At 40.2% G+C, this 25,094-nt stretch overlaps 1 protein-coding gene across 1 annotated transcript in view; it reads right to left on the bottom strand.

Moving 5' to 3' along the window:
• Positions 1-24,769, bottom strand: part of DPP4 (dipeptidyl peptidase 4) — a 41,319-nt gene extending 16,550 nt beyond the window's left edge. Inside the window, exons 1-16 of the mRNA XM_063400647.1 lie at positions 23,443-24,769; positions 23,284-23,368; positions 15,252-15,341; positions 14,596-14,690; positions 14,399-14,473; positions 12,432-12,484; positions 12,258-12,330; positions 11,001-11,121; positions 10,426-10,586; positions 8,529-8,632; positions 4,998-5,127; positions 4,808-4,852; positions 1,742-1,846; positions 1,577-1,644; positions 1,332-1,385; positions 746-870 (exon numbers count right to left, since the gene is read on the bottom strand). Of these exons, the coding sequence (XP_063256717.1) occupies positions 746-870; positions 1,332-1,385; positions 1,577-1,644; positions 1,742-1,846; positions 4,808-4,852; positions 4,998-5,127; positions 8,529-8,632; positions 10,426-10,586; positions 11,001-11,121; positions 12,258-12,330; positions 12,432-12,484; positions 14,399-14,473; positions 14,596-14,690; positions 15,252-15,341; positions 23,284-23,368; positions 23,443-23,760 (1,702 nt within the window). The 5' untranslated portion in view covers positions 23,761-24,769. The remainder of the gene's footprint in view (positions 1-745; positions 871-1,331; positions 1,386-1,576; positions 1,645-1,741; positions 1,847-4,807; positions 4,853-4,997; positions 5,128-8,528; positions 8,633-10,425; positions 10,587-11,000; positions 11,122-12,257; positions 12,331-12,431; positions 12,485-14,398; positions 14,474-14,595; positions 14,691-15,251; positions 15,342-23,283; positions 23,369-23,442) is intronic.
• Positions 24,770-25,094: the final 325 nt, after the last annotated feature.

Here is a 25,094-nt window from a genome sequence, read left to right as displayed (position 1 = left end):
CTGTGAGGTACTGAAGAATGGAATTTCCACTCTTTAGCAAAGCCTATGCCTTGGCTGTGGACAATGGTTTGGCCATCAGGAAGCCTTGTCACAAGGACCACAGCAGTTGTCTTCAACCATTTTTACAATCTGACAGAAAATTCCTGTCTGCTCTTCTGCCCCAGGGATTAAGGAAGATCTTGGCATACTAAAAAAACAGCATACACTTCAACTGAAAGTACTTTTGGAGACGATTTTATTTTTCCCACCCTCTGATTAATTTAACCCTTGTACGATCTAGCAGGAGCACTTACAGGTCAGAGACAGACTACAGTCCCACTGACTACCTCATGGTTACATCACTTGGATTTTTTCCCTGACCAGCACTATCTTAATTTTATTCTCATATCCAAAGCACTGCTCTTTACCCAGTCTGTTGCTTGTCACACTTTCAGAGCCTCCAAATTCCTTCTGCAGGCAGAGCTTCCCATGCATCTCTCGAGGAGACACACAGTGGGACAGGAGTGTTTTTCAGCTCTTTCAGGTCCACTGACAGATAGAACTAACAAGTTTTATCCTAGTAGTTTTTGTCAAGGTACTTTTGAGCCTAGGAGGCATTATGTTTTTCCACTGCCAATACATTTATCCAATGTTATCAACACATATCATTGTTACACAGTACATATCAAGATCCTGACGAAGTGAACTTCACCACCCAGCTAATCAGTGAGTCATGTTTATGTCAATTAATTTGGGGTATACTCACCAAGACAATTTAGCTGATAATACTGTGTGTCTTTGCTGAAGGACACAGAATAATACTGGCATCTTTCTCGATCCAGATTACAGCTAACACATTTAGTAGATTTTGGACTGCTTTCCAAGAGCACTCTGCAAAGTAAATGAGCTTCATCTCAGAGATAATTTTTTTAAGCTATGCTAAACCAGTATATGCTTTTTAAATAAGATGGCTGAATGAAAAATGTTAAAATTTGGAAGTGATAGAAACTGATTCAAAAACTAGAGAAAACAGACTTTCAACTTTTGAGTTCAAATAAAACTGAAATTATAGTAATATAAAAAAAAAAGCATGAGGGTTAATTTTAGGGGTTTTTTTGCCTGAGGATTGGTTGATCCTCCTCACAATTTCCCTTTATTAACTGAATTTATAGAAAAATATTTCCATTATTTTTGCAGTTTATACTCTTACACAGATTTTCAATAAATGTCCTAAAGAAGATGCCACCTTAGGCTGAGCATCTGAATCTTTAAGTTTTCAATGCTTTTTCTTAAAGTTTCTCTTTTCCATTAAGAACAATTTTACTCATATTGCAGAAAAAAGAACCTCTTACTTATAAAGATTTCTTCCTCCTGGCATTTCACGATTTTCGTTGCTGATGTAGTATCTATAAAAGCAATACATACTGATTTTAGTAAAATATTTACAGTATAATATTTAAAAATTTTATCTGACATGTTTAAATCAGATTTTTGGTAAGTTAAATGACACCTTCTCCCTGTACTCTCTCCGTGCTTGCTTAGACCCTTGTTTCCAGCCCTTATGACAGGCAGAGGTACCTTATTTACAGATACTTACAAAAATTCATTGGTTACAGCTTCTATGCTGATTACTTCCCATTTCCCTGAAGTAACAGCTACTGGAGCCTGGAGCAGGGGAAAAGGCAAGGCAAAAAGTAGAAGATGAAATCCTTGCTCACCAGGAGAAACACCAGGCAGCAGTGGCTGTCCCAATACTCCTCACCTGTGAGCTGTTTATGTAGTGGATGTGCTTGTAACCTGCTGTGTCGCTGAAGACTTTGTAGTAGGAAGCATTGTCGGGTGCAAAGTGAGGGACAGATGGCTGAAACTTGAACATAAGAGAGATGTCTATTACAGCAAAAAACAAAACTCCAGATCCAAAGCAATAAATTTAGGTTTTAATATCTCTAACCAGGAGTCTCAATGCTTGCAACAAGGCATCGATGAATGTACTGCAAACACTTTTGCCTTCTGACTTAGTAGGTAGAACCTATAGCCATCGCTCCTAAAATAAACACACTTGAAACATTTTCCTGCTCCTTAAGCAGCAGAATTTCCTGAGTATTAGTCCTGGCAGTGATCCATCCACTCCCCCCCCATCCCCCCCATAGCAGGTGAAGTACTTTCAGTGGTCTTAGCTGTCTACAATTTTAGGAAACAATGTATTTATCTACTTTCAAAGACACTGTTTTATTCCATCCAATGCAGCTATAACCTATAAAAATGTAAAGTTTGCAAATTCACGATTTTCTTGGATTTCCCATTTTAAAACACATATTTGTGAACAAATTCTTTGAACTCAATTTCTTTTTTAGCTTAACAGTGAAAAATGTCCTGTTCTATTCAGAAAAACACAAGCTGCTTTCCAAGAGGAAATTTTGCTAGTAAGTAGGTGATTACAGAGTGACAGAGAACTCAAACTGGAATAATATTTTCATGAAGGAATTATCCATTTATCAATTGAGAGTGACAGAAATGAATCAATTTCTTTGCCATTTGAATGTGCTACATATGGTAGAAAAAAAAAAAGAGGAATAAAATTGAGCTGAATGAAATAAAACTTATTTCTTTGATAAATGCCCAAAGGATCTAAATGCTAATTAGGCAACTGACACAATGTGACTGCCTAGGAGATGTTGTACCCATTTTGAAATGGTGAAACAAAGCTGAAGTGATTTGCCTCCGGTCATTCGGAAAGCAATGACAGAAATTAAGTCTTTCTAACCATGTGCTCCAAATAACCTCTCCTTGTTCCAAAGCAGTATTTTTGCAAAAAGTAATCTGGCAGATATTTTGCTAGCTTTTCCCCTATTTTTCAAAGTGTGACTTTCTTTTAACTCAACTGGCAAGCTCTAACAGCTGATGACCTGGAAGCTTTATACAGAAATGCAGGCTTTTCTGAGCATTCTTCATAAACATAATTTCATTTCTATTAAAAAAAATAAAAAACAAAAAACCAAGCCCAACAACAAAAAACCTAAAAAGTCCTGCCCCCAAAAAACCATAAAAAACATAATAGATACAAAGACAGGACTATATGTCTGTGTTCTACACACATAGATAATACACTTAAATTTGTCTATACATATGCATGTGCATATATACATCTTGCAAATGTATAAAAAAATTCCTTATCAGTCAAATATCATTTTATCATCCCTAAGAAGGTGAAAATAAAAGGAATAAATATACCCATCCTATCCCCTCTTTAATCTTCCCTACTCCCTATTTCTTTCTCAAACCCAAGAATCGTACAGTGAGATTATCATTTCTTCCAACAGCTCCTAAGAAGTGGGTTGTCTCTTTAAAAGAAACAAAAAACCAACAACCTAGTTTAGTGGCACAGACTTGCATTTTGCCCTCTCATTTTGCACAACTGTTTACAAAGTCTGCAGCTTGATCATCACATTGTCTAATTGTGAAGCCTTTGCTGCAGAGAAGCAAAATGTGTCAGCGTTAAGGCCTTCCTTCCCATATCAAATTTGACAGCAGGTGGGTTGATCTCTCATCTTCATACTGCGGATGATTTCATCCCTGCTGTTGCCTCCCTCTTTGCATTTCTTTAAACTTTCATTTTTGACTTCAAAAGTGAATTAGTGACTAAAGCATAATCAGTGTGTGGAAAATGCGGGAGTGGAAAGTGTACTCTGTGTTCTCATCAAAAGCTCTGAAACTCACTTCTCCCTCCAAATCTGAACTTTTGCATCTCTGCTTCACTTCCCCCAGATCTTCTGTGTAGTTCATTAGGTGCCTACTCTCTACCATGTACAAAAGGACTGAGAGGCAGCTTGGAAAGCATCATCCAGACAGCAGCGGCTGCTTTGGCAGAAGAGCATGAAAATTTTAATCTGGCCAGTTACATGCATCTTATCCTCGCTTCTCTTCAGTGGATATTTCATGTGAGGGAAAAATAGATAAATAAGTAGCCCCAGTTAAAACCTGGAATGGTTTGTTGCAACCTGATGCATGAAAAATTACTTTTGTCCTCTATACCTTTATTCCAATATGATTCAAAGGTGACAGAATACACTTCTTAATACATTTTATTCCCAAGATCTTTCTGGAGGTAGCAGGAAGACTAGAAAGCAGGTAAACCAGCATAGCTGGCAACATCCCAGAACAAAGGGAATTCTGAATCTGGGCTCCTGCATTTCCCCCCTACATACTGCTACAAAAGCAGCAGGCCAGAAGTTGAAAGGACTCCGTAAAGGGCGCTGTGCTTTTGGTTAGCTGAACATAAAATATCAGAATTGTAGAATGCTGTGGGTTGGAAGCACCCTTGAAGTTCATCTCATTCTAAATCCCCTGCCATGGGCAGGGACACCTTGTACTAGACCAGGGTGCTCAAAATCCCCTCCAACACGGTCTGGAACACTCCCAGGGATGGGGTATCCACAGCTTCTCTGGGAAACCTCTTCCAGTGCCTCACCGCCCTCACAGTGAAGAATTTCTGTCTAGCACCCAATCTGAACCTACTCTCTAATTTTAAAGCCATCACCTCTTGTCCTGTCAACGAGAGGCACAGGTCAGAGAGGGCATGATTAGAGCTCTAGCCATACTGCCCTGCCAGCCTAGCCTGGGAGTTCAGAACCCATTACCCACAAAAAAAAAAGCTTAACCCCAGGCGTGGTGTGACATTTGAGATAATTTTTTCCTGTACATGTAAAACGCATCAATTGAGAAGATTGGACCTACACACAAGAGGCACTGCAAAATACAACAGGCTCATATAAAATTTTCACAATTACCAGAATTTAGCATGTAGGAGTTTAAGAAATTGAACACTCACTCTGCCAATCCAGCCAGTTTTACTTTCTTCAGTAAGTTGTTTTTCCTAAGAACGAGAAAAACAAACAAGCCCACAACAATTATGCTTATTTTGCATCAGGCTTTATTTCTACAACGATAAACATACAGATATACTCTACTCCTTTCTAGATTAATTTCCCATTGCAACTCTCCCACCTAATTTTTCTTACCTTTGGACATGACCAAGTAGCATTTTCAAAGTCACAGACTGTGAGGACTGAAAAATTCTGAATTCTTCTGAGCCACTGCAGACAAATCCTTTCATCTGTCACCCATGTTACAACACTCAAATAATGATCCCTGAAAACAGCAACAACATAAGATGTTTAAAATCCTCTCTATAATAGCATACCATACAATTGCATTCAGCAATTCACTGAATGAGACTCATCTGGCTATTTTCATTTCAATCTACTCTTCAACAATAAACAATGATGTAAATGTAATTGAGCCATTTTTTCATCAATTGTTTTTGCTGCTAGTAGATGCCTTGGTTATTTTCAGAGACACAATAAAGAATTAGATGGCTTGTACAAACCCACTTCCAGAAAGACTGCAATTAAATTTTAGCAGCTATTCTCTAATGCATAAAATAATAGTTACTCCAGGCTGTTCATAAATCTTGTACTGTGTGCATCTAGAGTAGAGGAAATTCTTCTGAATATTAAGTTGTATATGCCTTAGATTAAGGAATTTTATCCTTAGCTGCCTGAAGTTGATTGCTTTTAATTATTTTCTGAGGGATACATACTTTTGTTCAATTTAGTTGTTATTTCCATTAGTTACAGTGGAGAGAGAGATCACAGCAAAACCAGATATTATTACTTGAATATTTTACTTTCATCTTCAGAATGCCACCCAGTTGACATGAGGAATAAAGTATGAGAAAAAAATTTCATGAATATTCGTGTATATTAATTTTAAAAATGCACCACATAAAATTTAGTGGCTTTGTTTACCATAACGATCTGTCAGATGTACTGTCTTTTCTTATTTTAGATCTCTTCTATCTCCTTGAAGCCTTATGAACTAAAATAAAACAAACTTCCCCTCCAAAGCAAGTATACATTTTTAACCGAAATTTGCACATTTGACTTAGTTCCAAGTTCATGTTCCCTTTTCCCCCAAAGTTAGTTAACAAAAATGTGTGGGAAGTTTTGTGGTAAGAGTATCTTTCTGATCACTGCAGTTTGGGGAGGGAAACACTACAATTAGTGTGGATGGATTAAAAATATGTCAGCTGCTTATCAAAAACCTCCAGATTTATTTCTAGATTACAGTCTCAAAATCATGTTTGGAAAAGGTCTATTTCTGCATTTATATTAGACTGGGATGTCAGCAGGTCATTTAATTGCTACTGCCATTGAGTCTGTAGGAGCTTGTTTGTAAAAAAATAGAAAAAGGAAAACGACATTCTTCCTGTACCTATAATAGTGGTTTCACTTGTGTTGTATAAGGGGAATTAGTCCCACATTTTTCATTGCTTCAAAGTGAGAGATGTTAACAATTCTAGTGACTGTAAATCATGAATGAGACAAGATGGACATTACAAGGAAAAAACCCTAAAATATTATTTTTTGAGCTATTATAATAAATATCCCCTGTGAAAGTGGGAATGCATCTTCAGTATTCAACAACACACAAAAGGTTAACTAAGCTGCAATTAAGTATAAAGTATTGTTATAAGTAAATATATATATTAAGTATAATGTAAATATATAAGTAAAGTTTTGCACTGCCCTTCCTCATTTGTTGCTGAAAAGGGATACTCTGCAACTACTCTATTCAGAAGTCAGCTTATTTTAGGACAGATCATTTCAGACAAGAAGGATCCATTCCCTTCACCCTCCTGTTGGCTAACAGGAGTCCCCTGTATCCACGGTGCCAGTGTTTAAATGCTGGATGGATTTCATGCTGGTCATTCATGCAGAGTGCCAGGTTTCAGTTTCAAGTACCATCACGTGGCAAAGCACTGCCATTCCAGATTCTGGCAGTTTTTCTTGACAAATAAAACTCTTGCTCTGCAACATAAGTATGCTGTGCCCCCTTCATATGTGGGGGTAAAATTGGTGCTCATCCAAGCTCTGGAGAATGCTGTAACAGGCAACCATTTGCTGAGGCACTGCCCCTCAGCATCCTCAAACAGGCGGGTGGAGGGAGGTACGCCACCAACTCAAACTTAATTTTGCTCAAAATTTAGCTCCATGGAAGTAAAAATAGAATTTTCCATAACAAAAACTAACATTTCCTGTCATACAGTGGTGTATATATATAAATACAATGTAAATATTCAATACTTTGTGCTTCCAGAAAAAAAACCTACCCAGCAGCAACACAGCACATTGCTCACCTTTCCCTACTCATGTACCTTTGCTCTTGCAAAGTTCCCCAAGACTAGTTCTGGCCACCTCACCTTCTGCAGGATGCATATGGTGACACCATTATTTGGGTCAGCCACTGGGAGGAGTGAATTTTCATCCTTGAACTCATCAGTCAAGATCTATATTTGTATTAATCCTGACTAACAGAGTGCCAAATTAATTTAAAAATGGATGAACTGCATCTAACTCACACCTCTGTTAGCCAGATGGGTACGAGGCTGGAAGGTAGCTGATGGTTATTCTCCTCACATCAACTTCCAGAAGGTATTAAAAAAAGGTAAAAAAACCCTCTAAGGCAGCAGAGATCTTAATCAATACTGAGCAAAATGTGAAGGGGTTTTGATTCTGAAGCACTGGGATTCTGGAGGAAAACAAGGCACGACAGCTATCTAACATGCAGCTATTGCAGTGTGACTGTAAGGGAAGGATAAAGAACAACATATTCATAAGAACTTGCATCTCTGTGAACACATGGATGTTTCACTGTGGTGAGGACTGAAAAGGAAGAGCACTGATTTTCCAGTTATGGCTTTTTGGCCCCCACGTATAAAATGCTGGTTTTATTCATAAGCTAACAGACCTTTGTTTTTTTCTGGTTTATCAATATAACCTATGCTTTCATACCCATCATGTTTGTAAGTGCAAAGCTCTAAAACATTTCCACAATACTGTTAAAAAGAAAAAAAACAAACCCCAAGATCTGGGATACCAAATTGTGTGCATGCACTTTAAATTGATGTAGCTGATCTTTACAAAATACATTTATATCATGTTGTGCATTTCCAGTGGCATTTTGAGGAATACAATTTTCCATTTACTCTGAGAGGTGCTGATTTTCACCATCTTCCCAAAGAAAACAAACATTTTAAGTCTAAATCTGAAGACAACCACGATACCTTGCCTTAGCAAGGAGTCTGCTTCCAATGAAATCAAATCTTCACTTACCATTAAGGTTTTGTTTTGTTGGGTTTTCCCCCCCCAGTGAATTGAAATACATATATTATAATTTGATTATACGAAAACTTGCTCATATTAAAGTTGTACTGTGAAATGACTTCACCATAGTTAGACTCCACTGAATGTGATGAGCCAAGAACTTGTCACATTCTGAATATAACATACATGGAATATGCCATCTATATATAATCACTAGGAGGATAATCTCTGTGCAGATTTTCTCTGGTAAATCTTGTTGCTACCAGAGCCACATTACAGGGAAAAACTGCCATATATTGAATACAGGGAGGTCACACATAAAAGCTCCTCCTCTCCCATCAAAAGAAACAATCAAATATCAAATATTTAACCAAAATTTCTCACCTTGATGCTATTTCTGCAGGTGGAGAAATTTTAACAGGTTTGATTTCTGAAAGTGATGTGGTATCCATGATAAAGAGTTGCACAGTTGGATTTGTAGCTCCTGCCTAAAAATAAAATTTTTCATTGTACTTTTGAAGAGAGAATATTCTTGGTGAAGTGTTTGAAATTATAGATGAGTAAGTTATTACAGACAGAAAGGTAAACATGTGAAAAGACAAATTCCTAAATGGAGTTTTATGACTGATACATAAATTATCCTTTGTATTTTTCACACAGAAGTGTTAGTTATGCATTTCTAGATAAGAAAGACCACTGCATTTAGAAACAATCACAGGGCTTGCTGTATTTGGCCTGATCCCATCCTACATGCCACATGTGATACCTAGCAGAGAATGAAATCCATTGCTTACACACAGGAAAGTGCTTCTCCATGGAAGCAGTACCTTACCCTAGCTAATCATATCACAGCTGCCTGTATCACAATCAAAGCTGTGACTGCAGCATGTACTCCAGTGTCTCCAGTGTAACGCTGCTGACAGCAGAGGAGCTGTGTCAGAGAGGGCTGCTGCTCTTGGAGTCTACCAGCCAAGTCCTCACAGTAACACTTAGGGAGCTACCCTTGATCCACCTCCAGAAGTCAGCATTATTCCAGACAAAAGGGGTTTGTAATAAAGTGTGTCATTTAGACTGGCAATTCATTCTGCACCCTTGTCTCTTCTCAGGGCCAGGCTGAGGATGGGCATCTGCAGCTGTCAGTGACTGCTCTGGGGGAGGCTCCCAGCACAGGCCGTGTGCTCCACCACCTCTGGGGAGGGCAGGGAGTGAGCATGGCTGTGCAGAGAACGCTGAGCTTGGCACACAGAGGGCAGTTTTCCCACCAGGCAGCTGTACCAGATGAGCAATAAGCTTGCTGTATCATCTGTCCTGCCCTGTTAATCAAGAGTGAATGGCCAGACCTTCATGGATTGAGGTGGGGCATGTTGATGCCTTAAGCCAACACAGAGTATAAAACCCCAGGATTGAACAGAAAGAACTAAAATGATGGGCTTGAGATGATTTCAAGCCATCTATTCCTTCCCAGCAATGGGGATGCCCAGCACAATGGTGGTGAGCCTATCATGGGTGCCAGCCATGAGAACATGCTTGTATTGACACCCAGCAGGGGTAGTGCAATTGTTGTACTCTAAGTGCCAATTGTAATTGCTTCACCTCTAAAGTGCATTGCTCAGGTAAACCAAAATCCTGTATAACATCAAATAACAGGTAAGTCTTGTATTAAATATGAAACCGTCCCCACACGGAGCACATGGAGGAACCCACTAGAGCACTCTGCACTCGCTCACCCCATTCAGCCCATGCCAACTGTGCCATGAGCAGTGGGCATAAAGTCACAGGGAGAGGAGAGGGAAGGAGGAGGAGTTCCTTCCACTGAAGGTTTCGCTCTCACAGCTAAAACTGGGAGAGCTTAAGGTGTGGGCAAAGAACCTCCTTTAGCAGATTCCTCCTCTTCTTCTCAATACAGGAAACTGAAAATATTGATTGGCTGAAGAAGATTCCATTATCAATACCATGCACAACCCTAATCTAATGTACATCTGCCTAATGCTTTGTACCAACTTGACTTCCTGAGAGCTTTTTTATCTCACTGTCTACTCACTACCTCCAAATTTTATGGTGAAACAACAAAACCTTAAATCATACTTTTTTTCCTCTTTTTTCTTTCCCCTGGAGATAATAAAATACTTTAACATTGCCAGATGCTGTTGACTTCAGAAAGAGTAATCACAGCAAGCTGTTGAGGAGAGACAGACAATATTTTCATTAGCAGGAACTGATTAAACGAGACTACTCTCTTAATGAAACTACAGAACAAACATGTTTAATAAACAACACAGACCTTGGGATACGGGATTTTAATGGTCTTTGGGTACTGCAAGGTGTCCTCAGAATAGAAGGAATACTCTATCAGAGGAACTTCTGTATCATTAAAGGATGCATATGCCAAAAACTTGCCATTTGGAGACCACCACAGAGCAGAATGGGTGCCAAACATTTCCTCTGAAAGAGATGCAAATGTATTTAAGTTATAATTGGTAAGTTGGCTCCTCTACCCCAGGTGCCGTTCTCATTAGTTTCTAACAGGCTTTTTTTTTAAAAAATTGAAGTTCAGATACTAAAATGCAGACTGTTTGTTGGGGTTTTGAAATGAGACATTAGATCAATGCTTGTAATCTGTCATCTGAAGGTAATTCACACCAAATTTCCAGTGACACAATGCAAACTAGGCAAACTCATACATATTCTTAGATCCTCACACTAGCCAGGTATTAAGCCCAGATAAGGATGCGTGTTTCTTTTAAAATACAGATTTTGATTAATTTCAATTTTTCAGTGGTAAGGAGTGAGATAATATTATAATAACCCAAAGTTTTCACATAATAATGCAAAGTAAAACTTGCTTGATGTAGTTACCTTCATAAACCCAGTCTGGTATTCCATTGAAAATTTTATTTTCTTCTCCATTTTGAGTGATTTGCACAGCTTCTGCTGTTGGTGAGGCTTTTACATAAACATTATTATTCCAAACATATGCCTGCAAAACATCATTGTGATAACAATTACTATTATAGTAAATCACACTTCCTTTCTTTATTTCATCTACTGGGCAATTTACACCAGATGACAAAAACCATCTTTAAAAACTGCATTGCACCAGACAGCATTAATACTTAACAAACTTGGAATTACTGATATAAATACTAATACAGATCAGGGCTAACAACACAACTTCAGGCCTAGATGCAAAAAATAAAGTAACATGACTACTGTATCAAGTTTTGAAATATCATTCCTTTTCTCCCAAATACAAGTTTATTTTCTGTCATCAGGAGTTGTCTTCCACTGATTTGTCTTTCAAATAAAACTATCAGGGCTTTGGTAAAACATTCACTGGAGTCTCAGAGCTGCCAATGCATCTGCAAAGATGGTACATTTCTTCAGTAGCACTCAGAACTCTATTTTTGGCATCTGCCTGCCTCCCTAATCACCCCTTGTTTTCATCTCCAATAACTGAACAACAGTTTTAACCCAGAGCTTTGCTTCGAGATGCAGAAACTCTTTTCAACTTCCCTTGCTTCTGTTGTTGGCTTTATAATTCACTAAAAAGTAAGAATAAATAAAGACCACATCCTCCTGTGGCAGTCCAACCCTCAACCCAGGGGAGGCACAAGCCCTGCAAATGTGGTGGTTGTCACCACTAACACAGACTGGAGGGGAGGAAGAAAACAACAGCAGGAAAGAGTACAAGACAAATTTTAATCCTTTAATCCCACTGCACACATCCATCAAGTAAAACTTCATTGAATATTGTGTAATTAGGAGATAAAAATCACAGTGATGATTACATAGACAGCTGTAATGCTGCTGTCTTTGAAAGGGATGAGCTACTGTCTGCAACTGTAAAAACACAAAGTTCCTGTGCATTTGTCCATTTCATGACAACTGGGGCCACCAGTTACTTTCAGGAATGCATTTTCATTAAAGAACAAAACAAAACACACAGAGGGACTTTGGAGTCTTTCCAGCAACAGTAGTCAATTTCGAAAATAGTTCAGCTACTTTACCTAGCAATAGGAAAGTCCCAAAACCTCAAGGGAACAGACATCGTGAGTTTCCATGTCACATGTATGAAAATGACTGTTTATATAAGTTTCATTTTTCTTTACTAACCAGTTTATGACCAACAGGTGACCAGGATATATACTGTGTATCATTAGGTAGTAGTCCGTCATCTAAGATGGAACTGGAAAAACAAAACCAAAATGCAGCCAAGAGAAATCAGTGAAATGACGTTTCAGTGCAAAATGAATGTTAAAACAACATCTTATGTGCAAAATTACTGACCTGCTACTGAAATTATAGATGTGATATGAAGCTGTAAAGGAATGCCTCCACAACTGCAAAAGAATTATTTTAATATTAAGAAAATGAATTTCACAAAGTTTCATATCTCTTGCAGTTTCAAATACCCCTAAAGCCCTCCTTGTGAATTTTATTAAGATAGCAAGAACACGATGAACATACAAAAGTAACAGATCTCTACCAGGTTTAAGGAAAGACTAAAGAATTTCCATCCTTCTGGGGTCATAATTTAAATACTAGGACAGAGGCCACTGACTGATTAAGGACAGAGACACAGATGACAGAGATGCTGCAAATTTTCAGAAATCCTTGTAGCTACATGGCAGATTATTGTCAGTGCACAGTTCATCTTCCTCCTTGTGCTTTACTGCCTCATTTGCTGTCTTCTGTCTCATTTTTTATGTTGTATTATTTAACTTGGCATCTCATTTTATAGTAGTTCTCACAAGTCCCAGCAGTATGTCTGTAGCAGTTCCTCCAGTACCAGGGTGACCTATTCCCATTCATATTGTCACAGAAATGAAACCCTTCTCTGAGAAATCTGCCTCTTGAAATCTGTATCGCTCTGTGGGCACTTAACACAGAGAGAGATGATGATGATAATGCAGACACATTTAAACATGTTCACTGTGTGGGGCTGGAGAGATTTGATTTTGCCCACAGCACTGACATGTTGCAATAATGCTCCCTCGTAAGAAGGTTCTTGGATATTTGTATGAAGATATAAACCAACAACTTGGTACTACACAGCCAGATGGCTATTACATAACAAGTGTCTACATCCTCATGATTCATTTTGTTACTCTTTGCAATAAAAATTAATAATAACAGAACTTTCAATCACACTGTTATATAAAGGTTAAAATATCTTGCTTCAGCATTAAAACAAAATTAACTCTCATGAATGCAACAAATAAAATACTACAGAGCAATAAATTACAAGTAGAGGGGATGTGTAGGGTGGCTGGTAAAATATTAGGCATTTTGTGGCCTCTAATGATGCAGAGAAGAGTCAAATCATTCTGAACAATTCAGAAAGACAAAAGCTAACTGGCTCAGGGGAATCCAGCATGGAAGCCAAAACTGAAAAAAATTGATGCCTGAGTGCACAGTCTGTGTCTGGCACAGTGCAAGAAGCGCTCTGGGACTGCAAGGCCAGGACACGTAGACAGGGCTCAGTGACACAGTGCTCAAGTACTGTACACTGCCCAAGTTAGCACTGAACTTTTTACAAACAGAACCTCTCCAGAAAAAAAAGGAAAGAATTAAGTGAGTGGTTTCCCAGTGCACAAACTGCATAGCAAATGATCACCTCCATTAGGCTTCCCAGCTGGCACACAGCGCCAGGTTTTCGAGCCACCTGGCATAAATGTGGGTTGACCTTTGTTGCAGGGCTCAGCACCATGGCAGGATGAGGCGTTCTGCTGCAGGCTTCTCATGTGCTTGCTGACAGGAGGCAACAGGGACACACAAGCCCACTCCAAGCACAAGCCTTCTTGGAAGCACATGCAGATTTTCATTCACCTCAGTTTTAAACTCTTACCTCCTACCACCACAATGTAACAACCACATATATATATATAGCACACATATACAAGCAGATGTATACCAGCATATCTACTCATCACTTCTCCGTACCCACACAACTCCTGGGACAGCCGTGCCTATCTGCTCTCCTAGACTGTCTTCCCAGTTAAACCAGCCAGCCCTGCTCTCCTTGAGATAACTCTCCATCCACTTTTTATCCTTGGGCAGTCAACTCTCTTCTGCCAAGCCCACAGGTGACACCAGTCTCTTCTCCTGCCTGCTGAGCTTGACTGCTCCCTTACAGACACTCATCACATTCATCCACCCATCCTCCTGCATTTCCCTCACATTCTCTCAGCCTCTCAGTTATCCCCAAACCCTTATTTTCCAGTTTCATCCCCAGGTGTAAAGTGCACTTGTACCTTTGTATAGCTGTATTGCAGAAGAGCAAACTTTTGGTCAGGAGACAACATAACTGTGCTTGCCTGGTACTTATCCTGTCAACAAAGGAAGGGCAAAAGAAACACATTAAGCACTGATTCCAAAGACTGTGCAGAACAAAATACGAAACCCAATACCTTTCCCAATGTCTGCATGTATTACATATAAGACAACATACTAATGTTGTATTTGCCAGGATTACTGAGGATGTTCCGTTGTCAGCCCTGATGCACAGGATGTCCCCATTATCTGTTTTGTGAAGATACTGATTTCCTAAAAGCACAGGAGAGATGACACAAAAAAGTAAGTAAAATGCTCATCAGTTACTTCTATCTTCCTTCTATGTTTTTAATCAGGAAATAAAATCCAAAAATCTGGTCAATGCTGTGTTTCCCAATTCCTTAATGAGAGGATGTTTACAGCACAACAATGTTCACCAAATGTAGTTGTGGAGCTCACAGCATCCACCTTCCAGCATCTCCTTCCCTTGGGGCACTAGGCATTCTGAAAAGGAAAAGCAGCCTGCATCTCCCTGTTCCCTGGCAGCCCATGCACAGGAAGCTGACACACCTCAGAGGGTAAATTGCTTCTACCCTGAAGCACAGAAGTAATTATGCTCTTTTAGCAGTAGGAGAATGTAACTTGCCATGAACGTGAGCACGTTTCTAAGGGAAACAAGGAATCAACCCTTTGTGCTACACATGTTCTATATGTTCTATAATGGTATTATTAAATAAATTGACTTCTTTTCAGAATACAGTAATCACCTCAGCCTGACGTGACTGAAGGTAGTACATCTTCTTGACATTCAAGTTGTATGTATAAATGAATTACCTGAAATCCACTGCAAATTATGTGTTTTGTACTTATAGTCATTGTTCAAGTAATTCTGTAGAGTGTACGTTTTTCCTGAAGAGGTCTCTTCTGAAAGAAACAGATAGAAGAGAGATTTTGATCTTGCTGCAAATTGTTCCACCCCAGCTTCTTAACCTGGCTACTAACTGGATTTCTGTTGCTGGTTATTAAAGTGTTTTAGTTAACCATCTGTAAAGTAGTAGCAGTGGGAAGGCAATAAAACTTTATTGCAAGGTAAATTCAGCAAGCATAATATAAAGGAGTGTCAGCAAGGTCATTCAACAACTCATGGAAATAAAAATACCTTTTTGACAGTGACAAAAGTGACCAGAAGACCTCTGACTCTCTTACCTCAGCAAACATATACTCCTCAAAAGCTGAAAAGAAATCACCTTTGTGCCTTTCTCCCCATGCTCACTCTGGGAAGTTCACTGCAGAGCCCCAATTGCTAATAGCTGCAATTGTGAATCACTTGCTTATCCTTAAACTAAAATTTCAAAAAAAAAAAGTAATCTAGAAATCTGAGAAGCAGTAAAATATTCAGGGAAGATCTAACGAAAAAACCCCACCCTAATTAGATAACAAAAACTTCTGGATAAGATTATGATGAAAAAATTGATTAAATATTTATCCCTCTTTTGATGTGATTTTCACCAAGATATCAAAGTTTACTCTAGCATTACAATTTTGACTGGAAAATTAAAGCCAAGTAACTGAGTTAGTCTGAAAAGATCAAGTGAAACTTTGAATCTAGTTAAGCTAATGAGTTGCTCATCAGCTTCAGCACACTGCAGTCAGCTTCTATGTAAAGTACTTCTTTCTTACTGCCTGCAGTGCACAAGCTACTTTTCCCAAAGTATGACAAGTAATAACACTAACAACAACAACTCGGTCTGTGAGTCTTTGTGATCCTTCTCCTCTGAAAACAAAGACTACCAATTTTAAATTCAGGTGTGCAATTCTCTCCCTGCATCCTCCCCTGTTGTTTTTTTTTTTTTAATGGAAACCTAAAATCTACCCTCATCTACCTGTATCTACCCTTTTACCTACAGAGTCTAGAAGGGATTTTAGTTTCATCTGGCTAAATCAAAAGACTAGAATAAAAGCAACCGATAAAAACACTCAAGTACAGATGTGGTGACTGATCAAATGCTAGCCTGCCCCTGTCAATTCTGAGACCCCAGTCTTTTGGATACTTTTAAACAGACTGCCTTCTCTTTCCTTATGCTTAACGAGAAAAATACAGCAAGGTCCCTGGGGACACACACACAGAAAAACACCTCAACAGTTTCTGCAGGTTGCATACCTGTGACATCTGGAACATCACAGGAAGACATTTATATCAGCTATTACAGCTTTACTCTTATTTCCAAACAATAAGAAAACTGTATGTATACAGCACAGACTGTACAACTACTGCTGCAAGAGACATAACAAACAATGATTTTATTCTAAAATGCTGAGAAAAGGTTAAAAAAATGCTTGCTCAATTCCATCTGAAATGAGACCCTTTAAAAAATTACTAGGCTGGATTTATTTGCTGTTGAAGTTTCTGTGAGAATATTAATTTCTCAGGTTATTTATTTAACTGAATATTTAATTTGATGGATTATGAACAAGTGGGTATTTAATATTCATACACAGTTGTCTAGTTGGGAATATGACTTCTTCCTAATCGAGAAAGTGTCATTTTCAATCAGAGGGGCTTCAGAAAGCAACAAAACTCTCTCTTGGAAAAGGAGAAGCAATTTAAGACAGGTGGCTGATGAACAGGTTTAGGGATTTTTCCAAACTGATGAATGTTTTTCTCCCTGGTGACATACATATTTTGCTAAGGTCTCATTACTAAAAATCAGGCCACTATTAAGATTTGTTGGCTATGTATAAAATTAAAATTTCATTTTCTGTCAACACCTTCCACATAGTATCTGAATATGAAAACACACGCCAAGCTGTAAGGGTACAGTCGGAGAAGTTCTAGTTGAAGTGTTTTCTTAATCTACAAGGTAGGCCAGTATCAGTATATTCTTACTTATCCACATTGTGCCACTGACCCAAAATACTCAACATACATTGAATTCCAAATTTTGGTTCTTATTGTTCAGATTCCGTTTGAAAAGAAAGGTCAAACAGGTTTATTTTGACAGAATAAAGTAACTGCTGACGTTCAAGAACATTTTGCTGGCTTTGGAGATTGTATACAGGTCAATGGATGTTTATGTTTTAGCAAAACTGCTTCTTTCACTCTTGGGTTCCTCAGAGAGGCTGCATTTTCTTGTTATTTTTCTTTTTCAGCAATTCCACGTACAGACTTACTGTTCTAAACTCCAAATGACTACCTTCCAATGCTCAGTACTGGGGCCAGTTCTGTTTAATAATCTTTATCAATGCTTTGGATGAGGGGTTTGAGTTCATCCTCATTAGGTTTGCAGATGACACCAGGTTGGGCAGGAGTGCTGCCCCGCTGGAGGGCAGGAGGGCTCTGCAGAGGGACCTGGACAGGATGGATTGATGGGCCAAGGCCAACTGCCCGAGGTTCAGCAAGGGCCAGATCCTACACCTGCCTTACAACAACCCCAGGAAGTTCCACAGGCTGGGAGCAGAGCAGCTGGAAAGCTGCCCAGCAGAACAGGACCCAGGGGTGCTGGTCTACACCAGGCTGAACAGGGCCCAGTGTGTGCCTAGGTGGCCAAGAAGGCCCGTGGCATCCTGGCTGTATCTGGAATAATGTGGCCAGCAGGAGCAGGGCTGTGATTGTCCCCTTGTACCTGGCACAGGTGAGGCCACACCTCGAGCTCTCTGTCCAGTTCTGGGCCCCTCAATTCAAAACAGCCATGGAGGTGCTGGAATGTGTCCAGAGAAGGGCAGTGCAGCTGGTGATGGCTCTGGAGTACAAGCACCATGAGGAGTTGGCAGTGTTCAGCCTGGAGAAGAGGATGCTCAGGGGAATGGTATTGCTTTCTACAGCCACCTGAGAGGAGGTTGCAGCCAGGTGGGGGCAGGGTCTCCTCCCAGGCAGTGACTGGACAAGAAGAAATAGCCTCAAGCTGTGCCAGAGAAGGTTCAGGTTGGACATCAGAAAGAATTTTTTCACTGAAAGAGTGGTTAAGCATTGGAAAGGAGTGCCCAGGAAAGTGGTGGAGTCACCATCCCCACAAATATTTAAGAGATGACAGGATGTGCTCTGGTTTAGCTGATAAAGTGGTGGTTAATCAAAGGTTCAATTTGATAATCTTGGAGGTTTTTCCAATCTTAATGATTCTGTGATTCATCTCTACCCTGGTCTGACTCCTGGCAGTACATTTCCACTGTCATAATGATGCACTAGAAATAGTTACAACAGTAAAACTTTAAGTCCTTCTGCAAAGAAGGCTCTTAAACTTTTACTTAAGTAGTACTCATACAAAGTTGATAAACAATTCTGTTTGAATTTTGGAATTTCCTATTAATGTGCCACCCTCTCTTAAGAGAAAAATTGAACTGGTTTCTGTGAGCGTGACGTATCGGCATCGTTTAACCCCAGCTGGCAACCAAGTACTGCTCACTTCCTTCCACCCTCAGCCTCAGGGCAGATGGGGAGGAGAATCAGGAAAAGATAAACCCACAAGTTGAGATAGAAACAGCCAATGATTGAAATAAAACTAAATATAATACCCCTAAGAATATTTATAATGAAAAGGAGAGTGAGAGGAATAAAACCCAAGGAAGACAACTGATGCAAAATACATTTGCTCACCACCCCCAACCAATGTCCAGCCTGTCCAGGTGTCCTGGCACCTCACAGCCAACCCCCTAGTTTATATGAGCATGAAATTATGTGTTATGAAATACTCCTTTGGCCAGATGTGGTCAGCTGTCCTGGCCATGCTCCGTCCCAGGTCCTTGTACACTGTACTCTGGCAGAGCCTGGGAAACCGGTGTCCATGACTTGAGAGTAAGCACTACTGAGCAACAACCAAAACATCAGTGTGTTATCTACACTGAACCCAAACCAGACCAGTGGACTAGCTACAAGGAGAAATTTATCACATTCCCAGCCAAAACCAGGACAGGTGTAAAGCAAACAAGAAGTTAACAACTGTGTCCAGTTTATGGTATGATTTATCATCCTACCAAAATGGAACAACACTGAGAAATTAATTTTGGTATATGTATTGGTTATTCCTCAGTTTCAAGGTACATTTTCCTAATTTCCATGTGTAATTAAAAAAAAAAAGGGGGCAAGAAATTAACTGACTTTAAACCATGGAAAACTATAAAAGCAGTAATATTGGAAGCTTTACTGGATGTTCACCACTACTGAGACTGGAAAAACCACAAAAAGGGAAAGACAAGTGCAAGCATGATGTCCAGTAATAATGAGAGGACAGAAAAATCAGAAAAGGTGAATGGTTATTGCCATTTTGAAGTGACAGCAGAAGAGCAAGGATGATCTGCAATCAAAGCATGTAATTCAGGAGCAGTGGGAGAGACACAAGGTAATCCTGGCTGATTCAGTGGCCAGAAAAGTAAGAGACATTTCAGCTTAGCTTTTCCAAATCTGCTGTCTCCCCATTTCTCTTCCAACATCTGTAAAAGAGTACTCTAACTCTTTCCCCCTCCCGTATATTCCAGTTACTATGTGACAGAACACTGAAGTAGACTTCCAGCAAAAAAGCAGGTAAAAACCACTTTTCTGGCTCAGGCCAAAGGCTCACTCCATCCAGAATTCTATCCAATACCCAGAGGCTGATGGAGGACATTCAGGAGAGACCACAACCAATAAGTGAGTGCTGTCACATCTCCTGGAGCAGTTCATCTAAGAGCCACTCCACACGGCTGCAGAGACATCCCTGGAGGGATTTAATCATTAACTTGGTAATCAATAGCTCTGGAATCCCTCCCAAATTTACCCCATCTCATGCAAAGCAAGGAAATAAGAACAGCAGAAGTGTTCTTCAGATAGCAATCTACTGTTGATAATGGGGTTTTATATTATATTACCCAAGATTTGAATTAGGGTAGATAACTGAGTTAAATGACAGTTACAGAAGTCAAGGACATGTAGCAGGAAAAGATTCCCTATCTTTTCAGACTCACACAGAACACTCAGGCACCTTAAGGTCACCAACTTCCCCAGGACCTGCTGTGCTCTTCCAGCCTCTCCTAGGCACATTTCTATCAAAAGACCACAAAAGCACACAAATAATACCATCTAATCATGATGGTGATGATCCTCCTCACTCAATTTAGTGAATATCTCACCCTTGGAGAATTAAACCTGTGGGTGAAGAAACCGTACAGTCAGCTGTATGGGACCCTCACTCCAAGGCTATCTATGACTTGCTCATGGCAGCAGAATAATAGTAAATATTGCACTGTCTCCTTCCTGCCCTCAACACGGGCTGCTCATCCTCCCACTCCTGCAGCCCAGCTCTAACAAGACCTGCAGTTAGAGAAATGAGAAAGGTATAGACACGGGATGTTTCAACCTGCCTTTTGCACTGAATGTTATAGAAGAAAAAACCTGAAAAACTGTGAGAAGTGTAAGCAAACTGGTGAATCATGAACAAACAGATAATTTTTTTTTAATAAAATACTCATGCTTTAAGGGTAACAACTTGTTACTGTAGTCACCTGTTGGATAGCTCCTCAAAGCACAACAATGCTTTGATCAACAGACTTCAAATACAAGCCCCAAGGCTGTTTTGAAATTAAAACTGTTTGATGCAAGTAGCCCCATGTGATTATTAAATATAAAATGAAGTGTCAAAATAGGCAGTGGGTCTAAATGAAATAGAGAATTCTGTACAGACTTCTGGCAGCAGACCCTCCAAGTAGATGGCTGCACCTCAAATTAGGGAACCACTCTGCAAATTTAAGTCTGCACTATTTGTCCGTGCTCAGTGTCTGCAAGAAAAGAAGCAGAAGTTCCACTTGCAAGGCCTACAGGCCAGCCAACAAGCCAGAACTCTGCTGGAGGGGCAAAATTTCACTACTTTCACTGCACTGGAGACCACTTATCAAACTAATTATGTGTTGCATGAATACTAAGCTTATGAAATAAAAATACATTGAGAAGCATGGCAGGGAAAACAGCTGCAGACCAAAGGTAAGAAATCCAAACTCAGAATTATCTGTTTATATCAATAACTGTCATATTCACTCCCTGTACAATGCTTGAACCATTGGGATGAAATAAAAACTATTTGACTGCAATTACAAGGATTTTTATCAGAGCAGACTTTGGTTTCACATAGTCACAGTCATGTGAGCTGCCCCTTCCCAAAGCAGTTTTGTCACTTGCATTTTGTACTCAATCACCCACATGGCCCAAGAGACAATCCCCAGCTGACTCTCGTGTCCTGTAGTTGCTCATAAAAGCCACATAATCAAACTAGTGATTAATTGCTCTAACATATAAATTACTACTTTATGAGTACACCCCCTGTGCACTCTCAGCTAACAGAAAACATCTGTTTAGCACCCTTCAGTCAAAAATTCAAAAGAACTCTGCAGTTCCCAAACTACAATGGTCACAGTTGTTCAGATGTTACTGCCGGTCTGGTTTGTGAAGAGACAGGAATTCAAGGTTTTGAACAGGGACCACTCCATCTCAATCCTTATTTTACCCAGAGGGACTTACTGAACTACCTGGGCGTGCTCTCTACGCCTTAATTTGAACCAACAGTAAAAAGTCTGACACACTGTTCTACTCTTTTACAACCAGAGGACACAAGCCAAGGCTGACAGCACGGTGGTATTCTGTGTACCACAGAACAGAAATGCCTCTTTGAAGTAAAGTGAATTTACTATGTAACTGAATGACTGATCTTGAATTGCAGCCACTTCTAGAGAGAAAGAACTCCTATGCTACAATTCACGAAGGAAGAAAACCCACTTTATTTACAGTAAGACACAGCATTGGCATCAAGATAGACAAGTACTAACTCTTCAGCAGAGTTCAGGCCTACATACTGAATTCTTTCACTAGGTGTTATGCCTGCACACATCCATCTGATAAGTTAACAAGACCCTTTCTCTTGCTCTTCTCCACTTGTGAAATTCAGAGTATTTTTTGTCACCTCAAAAATCTGCTTTTTTGAGATAAGTGGCAAAAAGCTGCCCCAAAGTAAGAGAAAATAGATGCAGCATTTACTGATGGAAGTTTCAGCCTAGAAGGCATGTAACTCAGATATCTGGACTCTGAAAATCCAGTTCTGAATGACTGTGGTATTGATATTAATAGAGCTGAACTGCAAAAGAGTTTAATGTAAATTGTGCCACATGAGCACTAGGGACACAAGCTCCGCCTCTTTCACTAATGCAACAAACCCCCAGAACTCTGTGTGCACACAAGCGATTTCTGAGCACATCAAGATCCACTCACACATCTTCACTTTTTTGGGGGTGCACTTCTCCGACCTAGGTCTGGTCTAGAAAACCCTCCCTGAGAGTTTGCCGTGCTGACTGTCACACCACCACTGCTCAGCTGTTAATCACAGTAACACAGATCGAGAGCAGCTCTGTCCTAGCAGCTGAAAGCAATGCATCGCGTGATGGGGATTTAATGCTGTTTCACATTAACATCCAGAGCTACAAGGGCAACCTGGAAAGTGCTAACTGGTCAGAGTCCAAAAACACATTCCCAATCTTTCTGTACTTTCCTGACCTCTGTAACCGTGCTGTTTACATAATTTCACTCAACGGTGTTAACAAAAGTTGCGCCAACAAAGCACATGAGAGGGAATATAATCTTTTCAATACACCCTAGAAAAATGAGTGATTGGCATTTTACCGCTGTTTCGAGAGCCTCTGACGACAATAAGAACAGAAAATGGTGAAAACGACAACGCTTCTCATTATTACCGGCGCACACAAGACAATTCAGAGAGGTTTTGCTGTCCCCTGCCGCCCCCCTGAGCGGTGAGCCGGCCGCACCCCGCGGTTCCCCGCACGCCGCAGCTCCAGCCCACCCCGCTCCCGGGCACAAACTTCCCGCACAACTTTCCCCAAGCCGCGCCGCACTTACTGCGGGTGAGCAGCACCAGCGGCACGGTGATCACCACCACCACCACGGCGACCCCCAGGATCCCCAGCAGCCACTTGAGGAAGGTCTGCAAGAGAAGCGCGGTCAGGCGGCGGCGCAGGCCCTGCCCGCGCTGCCGCCCTCCCTCCCGCCCTCACGCACCGGCATCGCGGCGGTGCAGCGGGAGCGCTGTGCCTCCGCCGCGCCCGGGGCTCGCCGGCAGCGCCGCGGGGCGGGGGCTGCGGGCTGGGGGCGGCTGCCTCGGGAGCGCTGCGGGTTGTGCAAGAGCCCGGAGTTCTGCCGGCTCCGAGCGGGATCCTCCGGCAGATCGCAGCGGAGCGAGCGCGCTGACACAGCGAACACGCGGAGGAGGGACTTGGGACACCGGGGCAGTCCTGTCGGAAATCTGATAACGGCCCAGGAGTGAAACGCCTTCAAACGCTGATGGAAAAGCTCCCAGTGTTTTGCTAACACCAGCATTTCTTGTAAAGTTTCCGCTCTTTGAACTTTTTTTTTTTTTTTTTTTTTTTTTTTTTTTTTTTTTTTTTTTTTTTTTTTTTTACAGTCAGCTTATTAAACAAACTGAGAAAATTGCAGGAAGGGCTTATATTTATAGAGTTTTTTTGGCACTGGAGATAGTTGTGTAAGTCTGCTAAGTGGGTTTTTAAACTAAGACCAGAAAATGGAAGTATAGGACAAAAGTTTTAAATGTAGTGCTGAAGATGACCCTTGTTTATTACATAGAACAATTCCCTTTCCAAGGAGAGTGTAGAGTGTGTGCTGAGAAAGTCGGACAAATTGTTCGAAAAGACAGAATAACCTGTAAATCAAAACTGTAAAGTTTTTGATTGTTTAAAAAGCTGAGTGTTACCAGTTATTAAACAAACTGTCTGAGTTTCTAAATTATTTTAAGAGCTCTAAGGTCCAAGAAGTAATTGTAAGTGATGCTTTTGGTTTTATCCACGTTAGATTTTCCCCCTCTAATTGCAGAACACTAGTAGCTACCAGAGACAGATGCAGGTATTTTACAAGTTGAGAAATGTAACTGAAAAAGTATATGATCTGCTGAAGCAGGATTTCAAGTCAAGGGAAATAGCAAATATTCTTAGTCGTGCCTTCAAAGTACTTGTCAAAGCTTTCAGAAAGGTTATGCTGCTTGTTCCTTCATTCTACTTCTGCAGATGGAGCACAGCATTTAATATTTTACTGGTGTTTCTTAAGAAAACTGTATCTGGAAATGGGATAATAGCTTTTTGTGATAAAAAAAAAGTCTGCTTTAGTATAACCAAAGTGTTTGCAAACATTAAAGATGTATCTCTATGGGAGGTAACAGATTTCATCTAGATACAAACATGTTCCTGCTCATTGTTGTCTGCCATTCTCCTTGAAGGCAGCAGTTGGTATTAGTTATGAATTCAGGCTGTGCTGGCTGTATGAGGTTACCTTAGGAATGTCATTAAAGTGCCCTGAGAGTGGTTCCAGGTAGCAGAGTGTACATTTACCATGGAGCATCCAGCCTGCTGCAGTGTCACACTGCTAATCACTAATCTCTGAGTGCAGGTAAGGCCACTTCTATAAAGTAAAATCACAGTGAAATGGCAGTGTATTACATTACTTTTCAAAGTAGCATCTCATTATTTGCTGTAAGATGCATGACCAATGTTTCAGAATGTCTTACAGCTCCACTTAAATATCAGTCTGGTATACTGTGCATCTGTTTGTCTTATCAACAACCAAAAAGGAAAACAAAACACCACCACTCCTCACCCTAAGGTGAATTTTCCTTTTCCTAGTGAGTAGGAATCACAATATAA

The sequence above is a fragment of the Prinia subflava genome, chromosome 6 (assembly GCF_021018805.1).
Source record: "Prinia subflava isolate CZ2003 ecotype Zambia chromosome 6, Cam_Psub_1.2, whole genome shotgun sequence".
NCBI lineage: Eukaryota > Metazoa > Chordata > Aves > Passeriformes > Cisticolidae > Prinia > Prinia subflava.
Note: the sequence above shows the minus strand (reverse complement) of the source record. Positions and strands in the feature narration are given on the sequence as shown.